This window comes from Agelaius tricolor, unplaced genomic scaffold (assembly GCF_023055355.1).
Source record: "Agelaius tricolor isolate 1412-34295 unplaced genomic scaffold, bAgeTri1.0.p SCAF_3, whole genome shotgun sequence".
Classification (NCBI taxonomy): Eukaryota; Metazoa; Chordata; class Aves; order Passeriformes; family Icteridae; genus Agelaius; species Agelaius tricolor.
This window is the reverse complement of record NW_027269263.1, coordinates 18794016-18808283: the sequence shown is the minus strand read 5'-3', so window position 1 is coordinate 18808283 and position 14268 is coordinate 18794016. Positions and strand designations below refer to the sequence as shown.

Below are 14268 nucleotides of genomic sequence, written 5' to 3'. Positions count from 1 at the left end.
TAAGAATACCTAAGCAATACTGCTTGGAGAATGCATATTTATTTCTGAACTAAGGCAGAGCACGTAGAGTGGAGGAAAAAAGCTTTAATAGAAGTGAATTAATTTTGTTCTATGAATAGGAAGTTAAGCAATGTTCCTTTTCCCAAAGGGATAACATTTATATCAAAACCAAGATAGAGTTTGAAGTGTCATTTGCAAATCATCTCAGAGAAGGTTAAAAATAATAGGTTGGAGGCCTAGGAAATCAGGGATTTGTTTACTTGGGGTCAGCACAGTTGTTAGAGATGGAATGGTGTGCTTCATTCTCTGAAGCTGCATTTTCTTGATTCCTTCTATCCATGGAAGAACACTATTAAGAAGGCCCTGATGAAAAGATGCATGTTTACCTTGTTAGCAAATGATCAGTAATTTCTCAAAATACTGATGCTGGGCTCTTGTAGCTGTTGGCAGAGGAGAAGACCATCTCTGCCAAGTACGCGGAGGAACGGGACCGTGCTGAGGCAGAGGCCCGGGAGAAGGAGACCAAGGCCCTGTCCCTGGCCAGAGCCCTGGAAGAAGCCATAGAGCAGAAGGCTGAGATGGAACGAATGAATAAGCAGTTCCGTGCAGAGATGGAAGATCTCATGAGCTCCAAGGATGATGTTGGGAAAAGTGTAAGTATTCAGTTGAAGTGTCTGGGCAGGAAATGTCACACAGTCGATACTGTTACTTCTGTACTGCAAAAAGCTGATGCCAGTGGTAACACAGAGGAACATTGTAGACAGTACTGGATACATTGTGAGTTTGTGAATGTTATGTTTGTATTATATCACTAAGTGGTAAAGGTGGGTTGGAAATGACCCAAATGAAGCATTATCAAAGCTGAAAATTACCTGGTATCCTTGTGGCGGAGATGAAGGTATGGTGTGAACCTGATATGTAAAATACAGCAATTAGCCAGGCAGTGGAAGACATTACCTCCAATATTTGAAAAAAAAAAGAGAAATGTTATGTTAATTAAGGAAAATAATAAATTCAGAGGCTAAGAAGTATTTTCTTGAATTCTGTCAGAACCAGAGATGTCCAGCTCTGGTAAGTCTTCACTAAGTCAGAACTGGGCTGACAAATGCTTTTCTCTTTCTCCCCACCACCACAGACTAACAACCAGAACTAACAGTAATTGTGGTTCAGACTGGCAGCGTGCATCTGCCCTAATACAAGGGACAAGGTGCAGTGTTCTTGTATCCAGTCTGATGTGAATGGCTGTTCTTAGCCTATTTTTCTGTTAGGGTAGATTAAATTGTTGGCACTCTCTGCAGAAACCTCACGTGTGGTACTGTGTTGTAGGTCCATGAGCTGGAGAAAGCTAAGCGAGCCCTGGAGCAGCAGGTGGAGGAGATGAAGACACAGCTGGAAGAGCTAGAGGATGAACTGCAGGCCACAGAGGATGCCAAACTGCGGCTAGAAGTGAACCAACAGGCTATGAAGGCACAGTTTGACCGGGACCTCCAGGGCCGTGATGAACAGAATGAAGAGAAGAAGAAACAGCTGATCAGACAAGTAAGAACTGCTCTGTAAATCCTCAATGCATTCTGTGCACAAAGGCACTTTTATCCAGAGATGGTCAGGCAGATGGTCAGTGCCAATCCAAAGATTGCTGTTAATGTTAATACTCCAGGCAATATTGCAAAGCTGTGACAGACTTCCTCCCTTGTGTGATTGTTCCAATAGTCTTTGTCTATCACAGGAACCCGTGGGGCTTTATTAGTGAGGAATGTCAGCCCCATCCCCCTGCCAGGGAGAATGAAGACAAGTCACGTGCTTGCACTTACACAGCCTTTGAAAGGGGAATTTGAGAAGTGGGTGCTGGGAAAGGAAGGAGCTGAAGTGCTGATGCCTCTGCTGCTCCACACAGGTTCGGGAGATGGAGGCAGAACTGGAGGATGAACGAAAACAGCGCTCCATGGCTGTGGCTGCCAGGAAGAAGCTCGAGATGGACCTGAAGGATTTGGAAAGCCATATAGACACTGCTAACAAGAACCGTGAAGAAGCCATCAAGCAGCTGCGCAAACTGCAGGTGAAGCATTGCAGCTGTTTCAGCTGTCAGGGCAGAGTTTTTATCCAGGGAAACAGGATGAAAGATTTCACCTTACCAGAACATTGCATCAGTGTCACAAGAGCAGCAGAATCTTGCAGCAGTTCACTGTGAAAGATTTTTTGGCAATCTCAAGCATCCTTCCAATCCCAATCTGCCTGTTTAACTCCCTGGGAGACAAAGTCCACTCTAGTGCTTGCTTCAAGGTCCCTGTTTTTGAAAAGGATTACGGAGTTGCAAAACTAGAGGACCTTAAATAACATTTAGGCCTACTCCTGCCCCAAGATGGCTCTGTTGTGCTTTTTAAATTCCTGCAAGCAGTTGTCTGACCTGTTCTCAGGAAAAACTAAATCCTCCCTAGACTGTTCGTTCCATTGCTTCACTAGAAAGCTCCCTGTACCTTCCCTTCCCCTCTCCATTTATCTGACAAAACTTTTTTCTACAAAAAGCAATCCTGTTTGCTTCTATTGATATTTTCACATGTTACTTGTGAAATGCAAAAAGGATGAATCCTTTTGTTTTTACAGCAACCTTTGTGGTTGCTGAAGAGTAATTTGCTGAATCCCTATTTGTTTTCCATGCATGTTTCCCATAAGACAAACAAACCATGTCTCTTAGTATGAGTGCTCTGAAATTCATCCCTTTCTATTCTCTGTTTTCAGGCACAAATGAAGGATTACATGCGGGAACTGGAGGACACACGCACTTCCAGAGAAGAGATCTTGGCACAGGCCAAAGAAAACGAGAAGAAGCTGAAAAGCATGGAGGCAGAGATGATCCAATTGCAGGAGGTAATGGAATATGCATGAAAATCAAGAGTTGGTTTGTTTTCTTTGGCCAAGAACTATATGTAGCAATCTAAGCTGGAGTGTTTATTTCCTTTATTTTGTACTTTTTGCTCTGCTCAAATATGAGGTCCAATTCAAAATGCAGACTTTGGCCCTTTCCTGACAGCTGTGATAGGAGTGTGCAAAGCAAAGGAAGCTGTGGGGTGGACAGGGAACAGGCCATGTCATAGAATTAGCTTTGGATCATGCTGAGACCATACCAGCCATTACCAGTAACTCCTTTTTCCTATGCTGCATTAATTGGTAGCTTCCTATTGGATCAGTGTCCGTCTCGTTTTCATTCCAGGAACTTGCAGCTGCTGAGCGTGCCAAGCGCCAGGCCCAGCAAGAGAGGGATGAGCTGGCTGATGAGATTGCCAACAACAGTGGTAAAGGGTGAGTCATGTTCCCCGTTTGAGGGAGGAGGAGCTGCTGTGAGAAAACACTTCTTGGCCTGTTTTTTTTTTTTTTTATGTAGACTGCAGCACACACTGTATCCCCTCTGGTCCCTAAAGACTGAGCTAATTTTGTGTACAAGTGGTGAGTTTTCCCCAAGGCATTGATGCCATCAGTGCTGCATTAATGCTCTCTTGACTCTGTGTTCTGTAGAGCACTGGCCATGGAGGAGAAGAGGCGCCTGGAGGCACGGATAGCTCAGCTGGAGGAGGAGTTAGAAGAAGAACAGGGCAACACTGAGATAATCAATGACCGGCTCAAGAAGGCAAATCTTCAGGTACCTGTTGAGGCTGCAGCAGCCCATGGGAGTTCTCTGGTGTCTGTGAATTGTCCAGCTGTGCTCTGAGTAATGCCAGCAGCTGCCTTGTGCACAGTGCAGGCCCTCAGAAGGCCATAAGTGTGAGCAAGATGAAACAGCTGAATACCACAGTACAGAAAATAGCAACCAAAATTATGTCAACTCCCTGGCGTTGACCATTTAAAATCATTGGGTAGCTGGAACAATCTCCCAAGTTTATTTTAAACCAAACCATCCCCCTCCCAGTCCATTTTTTCTGTACAAAGGGATATTGAGAAAGATGATCTGTGGCATGCTGCTCCAACTTGACCTGCTGAAGAGTGCCACAATGTGTTCAGAAAATTACTTTTCTGCCAGTTCTACGCTGTTTCAAATGGACTGAACATATGAAATTTGTTAGGCTGCTATAGAAACCACGATCTTGGTCTGCCTGTTGCATGCCTTATTTTGTCTGCCCAACTTGAGAGTCAAGCATGCTGTTTTCTTAGCACTCCAAAGCCAAGGATCTGGGCTGATGGCTTTCCAAAGGGCTTATTAATTCTGATAGACAAGAGTGTAGTTCTCTACATGGTTGACTATCAGCCAGAGCCCTGGCTTGAAAGTAGGCAAGTTCTTGCCCTTTTACCTCTGTAAGTCAGTATTTTAAAGCTGCTGCTTTGTACTGGAAATAGACACCAAAAAACCCAATAAATTAGTAAAGCACATGTATTGGATCCACTTGCTTCAGGATTTTTGTAATTCAGAGACTGATAATTAATGTTAAGTGCCAGACCATGGCCTTAGTCCTAGAGGGCACTGAATGTGATTGGCAAGTTTAGTTAGCCCTAAGAGGAGGTTGATAAACCTGTTATTCAAGGAATTACTTTGAAAATCTGGGTAAACTAAGATACTTTGAGAAGTGTCCTGCCTGCAGATAGCTCCCTCTGCATCAGAGTTATTCCAAGTATTCAGCTCACCCTCAGGGTCCTTGTTCTTTTTGATTCTGAGAAATAAATGAGCCTTTGAGCAGAAGCACTGGCTGTGCTGAGCAGTCCTTATCTCTGTCTCGGTGCAGATCGATCAGATGAACGCCGACCTGAATGCCGAGCGCAGCAACGCGCAGAAGAACGAGAACGCTCGCCAGCAGATGGAGCGCCAGAACAAGGAGCTCAAGCTCAAACTGCAGGAGATGGAGAGCGCCGTCAAGTCCAAGTACAAGGCTACCATCACAGCCTTGGAAGCAAAGATAGCACAGCTGGAAGAGCAGTTGGACATGGAGACCAAGTATGTACTAGAAGAAACTCTGTCTGCTTTACCAGCTTCCATCCCTTCTGGAATTTTAAGCTCTTCTTAATTCTGATTTGTCTGAGTGAGAGCTTCACCCTAGATATACAGGGTAGCACAGAAGTAAGATCCTGGCACACCTTCCTTGTTTTTCACAGTAAACACTTACAGCTTCTTCTGAATTCAACTACTCCTAAAACTGTAGCTGTGGTACGCTTGTTGCCCCTCTGTAGCTCTTGTCCATGTGACATCAGCCTTTTGGTCATTTCTGGGGAACATTGTTTCCCATCCCCTTTTCTTCCTAAGTTAAGGAGGACTTTTGCTATCTTCCTCACTTCTAACTTGCCCAGGTTAGGTGGTCTTGCTGGGGACAGTGGGAGATAAGCTGTTGTCTGAGCCCCCTTGTGTTTGTGTTCAGGGAGCGCCAGGCTGCCAGCAAACAGGTGCGCCGTGCCGAGAAGAAGCTGAAAGACATCCTGCTACAGGTGGATGATGAGAGGCGTAATGCTGAGCAATTCAAAGATCAGGTGGGTACCTGATATGTCTGTGAGACACATCACAAACACCTGCAGTGTCTGAGTCTTCTGGGGGAGCAGGCTTTTCCTTCTACAACCAAGGCATTCACCATCCTATGGATTTCTCCTCTTCTTTGTCACTGTAATAATTACAAGATGAGACAGATGAAAATGTGATTCTTTTAAAGAAAAACTAGGACCCCTCAAGACCTAGGAAATTCCCTTCAGAAATGGAAGAGGGTGCTTTGGAAACTCTGCTTTTTACTGCTCTAACTACTGTGCTGCAACTCTGGGGAATCACTGAGTTCTTATTACTTTTTGCCCCATACACGCTCAGGCGGACAAGGCCAACATGCGCTTGAAGCAGCTGAAGCGCCAGCTGGAGGAAGCAGAAGAGGAGGCCCAGCGAGCCAATGCATCCCGTAGGAAGCTGCAGCGGGAGCTGGAGGATGCCACCGAGACAGCAGATGCCATGAACAGAGAAGTCAGCTCCCTGAAGAGCAAACTCAGGTAAGGAGGAGTGTTTTGTGCTACGCCTTGTCAGCCAGTGCAGCATGGGCTTTGTGCCCACAGCAAACAGCAGGGCCAGGTGCTTCCCCACCTCATCCCAGAGCCTGCCCCTGTGAGTTGGTGGAACGTTGCTGACGTGCCGTGTGTCCTTCCCAGGCGTGGGGACCTGCCGTTCGTCATGACGCGCCGGATGGTCAGGAAGGGAACAGGAGAGTCGGTGTCCGACGAGGAAGTGGATGGCAAGGCAGATGCTGGTGATGCCAAAGCTACTGAATAATTCCTCCCATTTGACCCAGGTTACATGTAAGGGAGTGACCCACCTACCCTCCCCTCTTCCATTGGACTTTCAGCAATCCCTCTCCTCCTAAATTGGCTGGGGATCTGCAGAGCAAGCCCAGGTCTGTGTGTCTGGAGCCATCGGGCATCTGTGTTCCTAGTTTTCTCCTCTTTCCAGTTTCCTAATCCTCTTTGTATTTAATGCCAAAGAGCCAGGGCTCCAAAATTTGACCAGCAGTTTGGCCACTGCAAAGGCCTGTAGAACTGTCTGTGCCATGTCTGCTGGTAAATCCTTATTGTTTGGAGGGAGTGGGGCTAGGAAAAGATTATTTTTGCTGTAAATCTCCTTTTGTCTTCAATTCTAGCTGCAGGGAAGCTTCATCCTGTATTCTTTCCCCTCCCTCTTTGTTTGCTTTCGGCAATCATGTTCAGTGACCTCAGACTTCTGCCTCTTTTAATCTGCCCACCCATGTGGTTTGGGAGCAGTTTCAGGAAAAACGGTGTGCTTTGGCCATGGCAATTTGCCCTTTCTTCTTTCCCTGTGTTTCCAAGGAGGGCCGAAGATGGAAACTCCTCTTGGGATAGCTTACCTGGGGGACTTGCCAAAGTTGTCTTTTTTTTTTTTTTTTCCTTGTGTCTTTTTTTTTTTTTTCCATTTTTTTTCTTTTTTCCTCCCTTCTTCTTTTTCCTGTCTGGACAGATCTCTGAAGTGCAATGATGTCCTGTTTGTGTCTCTGCCTCTGAATGGTTTCATCTAAGGTAGTGTGGACCAGTAGTTAATGACAGGCTGGGGGAGCAGAGCAATGTCCTTGTGCTCGTCCGAGAATCTCTGGGGGACCAAATATATTTAATGGTAATAGACAGAATCTAGAGGAAATTAATAGGGTAGTGGGCAGAGGGTGGGGATAAGGGGAGGGAAATTCCTCTTATTGACATTTCCAAACCTCTTGCACCTGCTCTGTAACCAGGGGTTGGGATTAGTTATTGTGCACCATTGACTAAGAGTATATTAAAAACCCTTTAATCTGCACAGATATATGTAAGGCCTTTGTATTTCTTGTAATAAGTAATTAAGAAAAAAAAAATAAAGGTCTTTATCACTGCCTTTCTCTTGGGACCATGGTTATATACAGATAGTCTTTACTTTTCTACACCATACACTGGTTGCTGGATTTACCTGTATTCTTAACCATATTGTATATGCTGCATTTAGACCTACTTATGAGCAAAGTAAGATTTAAATACGAAGCATCATACTGTATGCCTGAAGCACCCTAATGGAGGAGCCTCCTGTCCTGATTGTTGTCACAGAAGAATTTAAATTTTTTTATATAATAAAAGTGCCTTAGCATGTGCCTCAGCTGTGTGTCACCACTACACTCAGTAATGGTTTTACTGGTGCTCCACTGATGTTACCAATAAAGATTATTGTGCTGCAGTCGTGTGTGTGTTGCCCTTCCCTCCTTTCCTGGGTGCAGTGAAGACCCTGTGCAGCCATGGAAACTCTGCTTTTTGTGCATTTTTGCCAGAAATTGAGTAAGAAACTTGTGCCCATAATCTGGTCTTCCTGGCCCCTTGAAGTGCCACAAGCACGTTCTGGTCCTCCAGCCAGGGCAGGAGAAGCTGGAGTGCAGCACCAGCAGCTCCTGACTCCAAGCTCGTCCCTCCCATCCTGTGCTGGCAGCGATTCAGACCTTGCTGAGAAAGGGTGAGCTGGGCCCGGCCCTGGGTGGCAGCAATGGGGAAGGAGCTCTGGCACTCAGCACGAGGGGCCTGTGCTGCCAGCAGGGGCTGCTGCCAGGGCCAGTCTGGCAAACAAGGAGCAGGGAGGGTGCAGCTTACGGGAAACTCCTTCCCTGGGGAGCACACATGGCTGCTGCCCACGGCGTTCTGGCCTAACCAGATGTTGGGAGGGGAAAAGGCTGCTCATTAAGAAACTTCAGCGTAAGAAGAAGTTAAAAAAGCCAAGGGGCAGTGCAGGAGGAGCAGGCACAGTTAACCATGTGCACAAGTGGGTGCAGTCCCTTTATAAAGGGACAGTTGAGAATGAGCTGCTTTTGAAGCTGTGTTATGTTGCCTGCAGTTTTAGAAAGTCTGGATAGGGATTAAGGCATGAGGGGCTGGATGTGGGCTTATGATATGTGGAATACAGGCACTGCTGTGCTCATGTCCTGCATATAGGACTGCTGTTAAAAACAGGAATGGACTTAGTGTCATCTGGGAGATTGCTGATTCAGCTGCTTTAATCTTTTTCCAAATTGCTTTCCAGAAACTTGCAGGGTATCTCTGAGACCACTGTGCCTTTAAATTGCATAGAAATTACTTTCCCATCATAGGATCAACTTGAAATGGCACCACTGGCCAGGCACTGCAGTGATGCAGAGCAGAACCTGTGTGCTGGTGCTGTGAAGACCCTTTTAAGCTCAGGCTGCTTTTTGTGTTCCTTAGCCTTGCAGTGTGTGAGCCAGAGCACTGCTTGGCTGCCGCTCTGTCCTGTGCAAGATGGAAAGAGTCTTGTGTCTTTTTTTTTTTTAACTGGCACAGTATTTTTCTTTAGCTTTCCATTTTTTTTGTGCATCCCCATGGAAGGGACAAAATTAATTCCTCCTATTCACCATTTTCTGCTTTGCAGAGTGCAACCTCAAGCCAGGAGATTCTCATGGCTTCAGGTTAGTTGCTTCTCTGTGGCTCTCCAGAGAATGCTGTGAATGCTTCACACTGGTTTTTTGTGAGATTTTGGGGATGGTGTGAGTAGGTGAATGGTTACAATGGTAATAAGCATGGAAGAGAGATTGAGCTGGGACCTTTTCTATGGGGCCTACAAAAAATAGTTTCTGGAAGTTGTTGCTGGAGCTCTGTTTGTTGTCTGCACCGTCCTGCCCCAGGGCTGACCCCAGCAGGTGGTGGGAGGGATCTAAATTAGAGGGAAGGGCATAGTGAGATTTGGAGGAGATGTAAGAGATGAAGTTGATTACAAACATTCCTGTTCCTACACTAGGCCATTCTTCTGGGACAAAGGATTGACAACCAGATAATTACAGGTAATAAACCAGCTTTAAAAAAACGTTAAATTGTTGCAGGTTACAGTGTGGCCCTCATGGGCTGTTGCAGCAGCAGAACCGAGGGGCAGAGCCACCAGGCCAGCCCCAGCCTCTGGGAAATGGAGGTGAATCACCAGACCTGCAGCAGCATCCTGTGCAAAGAGCCTTCTTTCCTGGGGAGCAGCTGAGTGCTCTGCTTGTTCCTGCTGCAGCTTCCCCCAGGGCAGAGCAAGGACCGTGGCCAAGAGAGGCAGTTCCAGGTGGGTTTCTGGGTACAGCAGCACTGACCTGCCAGGTTTAGGGTTTAGCTCTCTTCCATTTCTTCCACAAATTGATTCAAGTACTACTTAATGTAAATGGAGAATGAGGATGCAGATTCAATGGCTGTGGAGTGGGAGTCCTCAGTGACAGGCACTGGAGTGGGGGAGCTAAGGTGGAAATTGCAGCTTTCCCAGCCTAGGGTGTGAGGGAGGTCTCAGAGCAGTGGTTTGAGTGATCTGAAGATAAAATGTAGGCTGCTGCAGCCCAGCTAGAGCTCAGGCAGCACAGCCTGTTCTGGAGATGCTGGAGACAATATTCCTAGTTTCAGGACAGAGAGGTAGTACTAGTGGACAACTGCTGTCTGTTTGGGTTTAATTTTGTCTTTTCCCTGATGCTCTAGCAGTGGGAGCAAAAGCAGAAGGAAAAGGGTAGCAAAAAAACTAAACCAAAACCTTTTTTGTCCTAAATTTGTGACTTCCATCCTTGCTAGCACTTCAAGCCTGTGTGGCTGAGCAGAACTAAGAGCTGGGCAGCCATGCAGCAAGAGGAAAAGTAAAATGTGAAATGTCTTGAAGCAATGCTGGTCTGGTACATGAGAAGAGAGAGGTGCAGGGAGCCAGCTCCCTGTGTTGGGGGCAGCCTCCCTCTCTAAGACTTTGAATTTGGGTAAAACATACAGAGAAGGACACTGCAAAGCCAATTAGGTAAAACTACAGCCACTCTTTGGACTGGGCTTGGTTGTGTGGGAGGAGAATTGAGGGCAGGCCACCTTCTCTGCTCACCTGCAGCAGCAGAGGCCATGGGACACGTGCCCTGCAGGAGAGTCTGCCTTGGAGGTTTCACTATTGCTCAGCTCTCCAGCCCTAAGGAAGAGCAAGGGAGGAAGTGGAGGACTGATGATGATGGAGTAGTTAGCCTTACAATGTGTTACTCATAATGTGGTTGCTTGCTACTAATTAAGCTGGAATTACACTGTGAATGGCTTAATTCAGTACTGCCCTAATTGACTTCTGATGGAGTTTGTGCAGAATGTCATGGAAGTGGGTGTTGTGGCAGGGTGTATCACTTGGGACAAACAGATCACTTCCTTAAGCTCCTTTTTAGGAGAAGAGCCATGGCTCAAATCCCTGACCTCATTTAAGACTGAGTTTGAAGGAGGGCTCTGTGGCAAGAAAAAGTCTCACTAGACATGAAGTTCTGGTGGCAGAGGATGGTGGTGCCAGTGGAGAGATTTGCCTAGAAGTGCAGGGATGCTGTGCTGTACAGCCAAGAGATGTGGGGCAGCCTCCACGAGCTTTGTGGGTGAAGCAATGATTTGGTAGAGGAAAGAAAAGGAGAAAGGAAAAAAATACAACAAACTCTTGGAACTGTGATCAAAGGAACTTCCTGCCTTTCATTCCCACTGTATCCAGGGAAACATCTCCCTGTGCAGCCTTATAAAGAAACAGCATCACACAGGAGCTGAGCCCACCTTTCACTTTTCCTCCCCCAAACTCCTGGCACTGAGGCACTCCTGGTGCAGCAGCAAGGGAAGCATCCTTTCTCCTAGCCCAGGCTCTTCCCTTCTGGAATGCTTCACTCAATCCTGAGCTATCCCTGGGATTTGAGAGGATCCTGGCAAAACTTCCCAGCCCTGCAAGCTGCTGGCTGGATGCAGCCTGCCCAGGCTGCCCCATGGCCAGCAGGCATGTGTTGAAAGCTTGTTTCGTTTCCTTCTCAGCACTTCCCCATGGAAGCTGGGAGGGCATGGGGGCTGCATGCATCCTGTCTGTGCTGCCAAGTCCATCCTGGATCAGAGCTGGCTCTTTCAGACACCATTTCTGCCTCCCTGAGCTGGTGCAGCTGCAAGGAGCTCAGCTCTGGAGGACACACCGGCTCCAGCCTCAGGTGAGGCTCTCTGCCTGGGTGTAAGTGTTGTTGCCAGGAACTGCAGCAGGCTTTGAAGCTGAGGTTATGGGCACAGCCAAAACAAGTTTTAATGAGGTAACACAGCCCAATTTGCTGTGCAGGCTTTTGATCCTGTGGGCTGTGCTTGTGCAGCTCACAGCTCACCAGTTCATCATTTTTGGAAGCACGAGGCACCCGGCTGTCTTGCCCTGATGTGTCCTTGTGGGTAAGGCACGGATAAAGCTCTTGATCAGCTTTTGCTTGAAGCTCAGCTCACCATTTCCCTATCACCTGCAAAGTTTCTGGGAGGTGACTTCAAGGACATGGCTCCAGCACGGAACTGCAGTTGAACTGCAGCGGGCCCCCACACAGGAAAGGTGCCAGGTTTGGGCTGTCTGTGTTTGTTCAGGCCCCTGCTATGAGGCTGGAGGGGGTTTATCTGCATCCCAACACCCCTCCTTTGCTAAGGGAAGAGCTCACCTCTGTGCTGCAGCCAAGGAATTCGGTTCAGAGGAGGGATGGCCAGCACAGCTGGCAGCCCTGCTGCACCAGAGGATAACACAGAGCATCTCTGCAGCGTGGGTGGGAATCACACCGGGAGTAAAGCCCCGCCTACCTCAGAGGTCATTGCTGGCGCTGCTTCCCTGGGCAGGTGAGAAAACCAGAACTGCTTGAACAGAAAAAGTGCTGGGGCCCAGCACCTGCATTTGTGGGGCTGACTGGTGCAGGGCAGGTGGCCCCACTGCCACCATGGAAGTGTCAGGACCTGCATGTGCAGCGTGCCTGCAAGTCTGGTCCTCTCACTGGGTATAGCACGGCCCTGAACACAGCATGGCTTCAGAGGGACACCGAGGAAGAGCCAAGCCTGGCAACACATCCCCATGAAGGGACCTGACAGGTTTGCTTTGGGCAGAGGATGAAAGGGGATTAGGGAGAAAATCACAGAGGGAGACCAGATAGCAGCTTCTCTGTGGCTCCTCTCCCATAACCTGGGAGCAAAGAGATATGTGATGGACAGAGAAAGCAGGCACCCATTCCAGGGATGTGGGACATGGCAGGGACAGGGCTATGTCCAAGATTATCATGCAGGATCATTTCAAAACAGCTTCTTTCTGAAGCAAGATTTCAAGGTCCCAATCCCCTGAGTGGACAGAGCAGTTGTTTCCTGCTCTGCTGTCCAGGATCTGGCAGATCAGTTCCCCAAAATCTTCCCTCTGCACTCCCCTGGCCCCTCTATGAGCTGTGCTAGAGGATGCCTGTTCTCCATGGGGCTGCAGTACCTGTGGCTTGCCCAGCAGGAGAGGCTGCCTCACGACCCTGCAATGAACTATTAAAAGCAACAAGATGATTAAAATAAACTGTCATGGGACATTCACTCCAAACAGAACACATGAGCTGGATCCTGTCATTTCCCAGGAAAGTTAATCTGTGTTTGCAGGCTGCCATGAAGTTGGGAGGAGCTCAGGCAGTGCTGGTGGGAGGCTCCCCCGACTAATTTCTCTACTGGCAAGGTGTGTGGGGGCAGCAGCACTGCTGTGGGCAGCTGGCTCTGTTTTCCCCCATCAAACAAAGCCTTTTCCTGACCACCGAGGTGGAATAAGCAATCACCTCCCAGCAGGCGCCGTGGTGGGAAGAGCTGGCTCTGGATGGGCTGGAGTTGTCCAGGCTCTGCTCCTGCCTTGGCTGGGCTGCACAAAGTGAGAGCTGCTTGGGTGGGAGCTCGTGGGGCACCTCTTGGTCACTGTCCCGCTTGCTGGGACATCCCAACGAGGCAGAGAGTGCTCCCTGTGAATTGTAGTGGGCCAGTTAGACTTGGATCCAGCCACAGCTCCCTTCTGCCTTTAGTTTCCTCCAGCACAGATCAGAGATTCCCTGAGAATGCTCCAGCTGATCCCAGCAACACTCCCACCTGCCCAACAGGGACCTTGCCTGTATGCACGCAGGGAACCCCACTAATATTGCTACAAAAGAGGCCCTCAGGCTCCCATTTAGGCTGGGGGTAAATCGATTGCCACTGCCCAGGTACCTTTGCTGGGGAGGATCACAGACACCCGGTCCCAGGTGCCCCAGCCCTGTGTCCTCCTCACACTGCTGGACCTGGCGACACCTGGTGTGTGCAGGGCTGACCTCTCCTGTTTGAGCTGCTGGGTGAGAGCAAACCAAGCAGCAGAGATGGGTTGCAGAGGCAGCAAAATTTTGCTCTGACATAATTTGTTCCTTTTACCTGCTTAGCTTTTAGATTTTGCCTTTTCTTTTTCTGGTGCAACTGGCACAGCCCTTCTTGCTAACCTGGGCAGTTACTGTGCCAGGACAGGGATTGCTCCCACGTGGCTTTGATGCTACTGTTTTCTGATTTTCTTGAGCAGTGAATAGAAAAATATTTACTGTCTTTTCTCTTTTTTCTCCTCTCCTCCTCTCCTCTCCTCCCAGCAAATGCTTTGATGCCAAGAGTCAGTCACAGCACAACATTTCACAGAAAATAAGTGCTTGTGGCAATTCTTGCTCTGCAATTTAAACTTTTGTCTTCTTTAAACAAGGAAAAAAAAGAAGAAGAAAAATGTGGGGACCTGAGAACCTGGAAGATCTGGTAGAACCCCACTGCTAAATTACTGCCTTAGAGATGACATGGAAAGTGTGGATGGAGAATACCAGCTGTGACTGATGGACTGGGATGCGTTTAAAAATTAAGTACCTCAGAGAACTAATGAAGAATGGTTTCAGCTGAAGAAATTTCTCGTGGGTTGAAAGCTGGAGGAAAGAGATGAATTATCAACGATGCAGCAGGTGAAGGGGGCTGCCTCATTTCTTCCCGAAACACAGCGAGCCCGATGTGTACTTACCTGTGTTGATTGGGAGCCCC

The 14268-nt window shown here is 47.9% G+C and overlaps 1 protein-coding gene across 3 annotated transcripts in view; it reads left to right on the top strand.

Annotated features, from left to right (window-relative positions):
* The window catches only part of MYH9 (myosin heavy chain 9), a 70434-nt gene extending 62777 nt beyond the window's left edge, over positions 1 to 7657 (top strand). For 2 of the 3 annotated variants that reach the window (XM_071422773.1, XM_071422772.1), the window contains 10 exons: positions 441 to 653; positions 1327 to 1539; positions 1895 to 2056; positions 2737 to 2865; positions 3209 to 3297; positions 3511 to 3634; positions 4710 to 4918; positions 5337 to 5445; positions 5771 to 5943; positions 6100 to 7657. In XM_071422773.1, the coding sequence (XP_071278874.1) occupies positions 441 to 653; positions 1327 to 1539; positions 1895 to 2056; positions 2737 to 2865; positions 3209 to 3297; positions 3511 to 3634; positions 4710 to 4918; positions 5337 to 5445; positions 5771 to 5943; positions 6100 to 6220 (1542 nt within the window). In that variant the 3' untranslated portion in view covers positions 6221 to 7657. Of the gene's footprint in view, positions 1 to 440; positions 654 to 1326; positions 1540 to 1894; positions 2057 to 2736; positions 2866 to 3208; positions 3298 to 3510; positions 3635 to 4709; positions 4919 to 5336; positions 5446 to 5770; positions 5948 to 6099 lie in introns of those variants that run through there. The other variant, XM_071422775.1, reaches the window with a different exon arrangement.
* The last annotated feature ends 6611 nt before the right edge of the window (positions 7658 to 14268 follow it).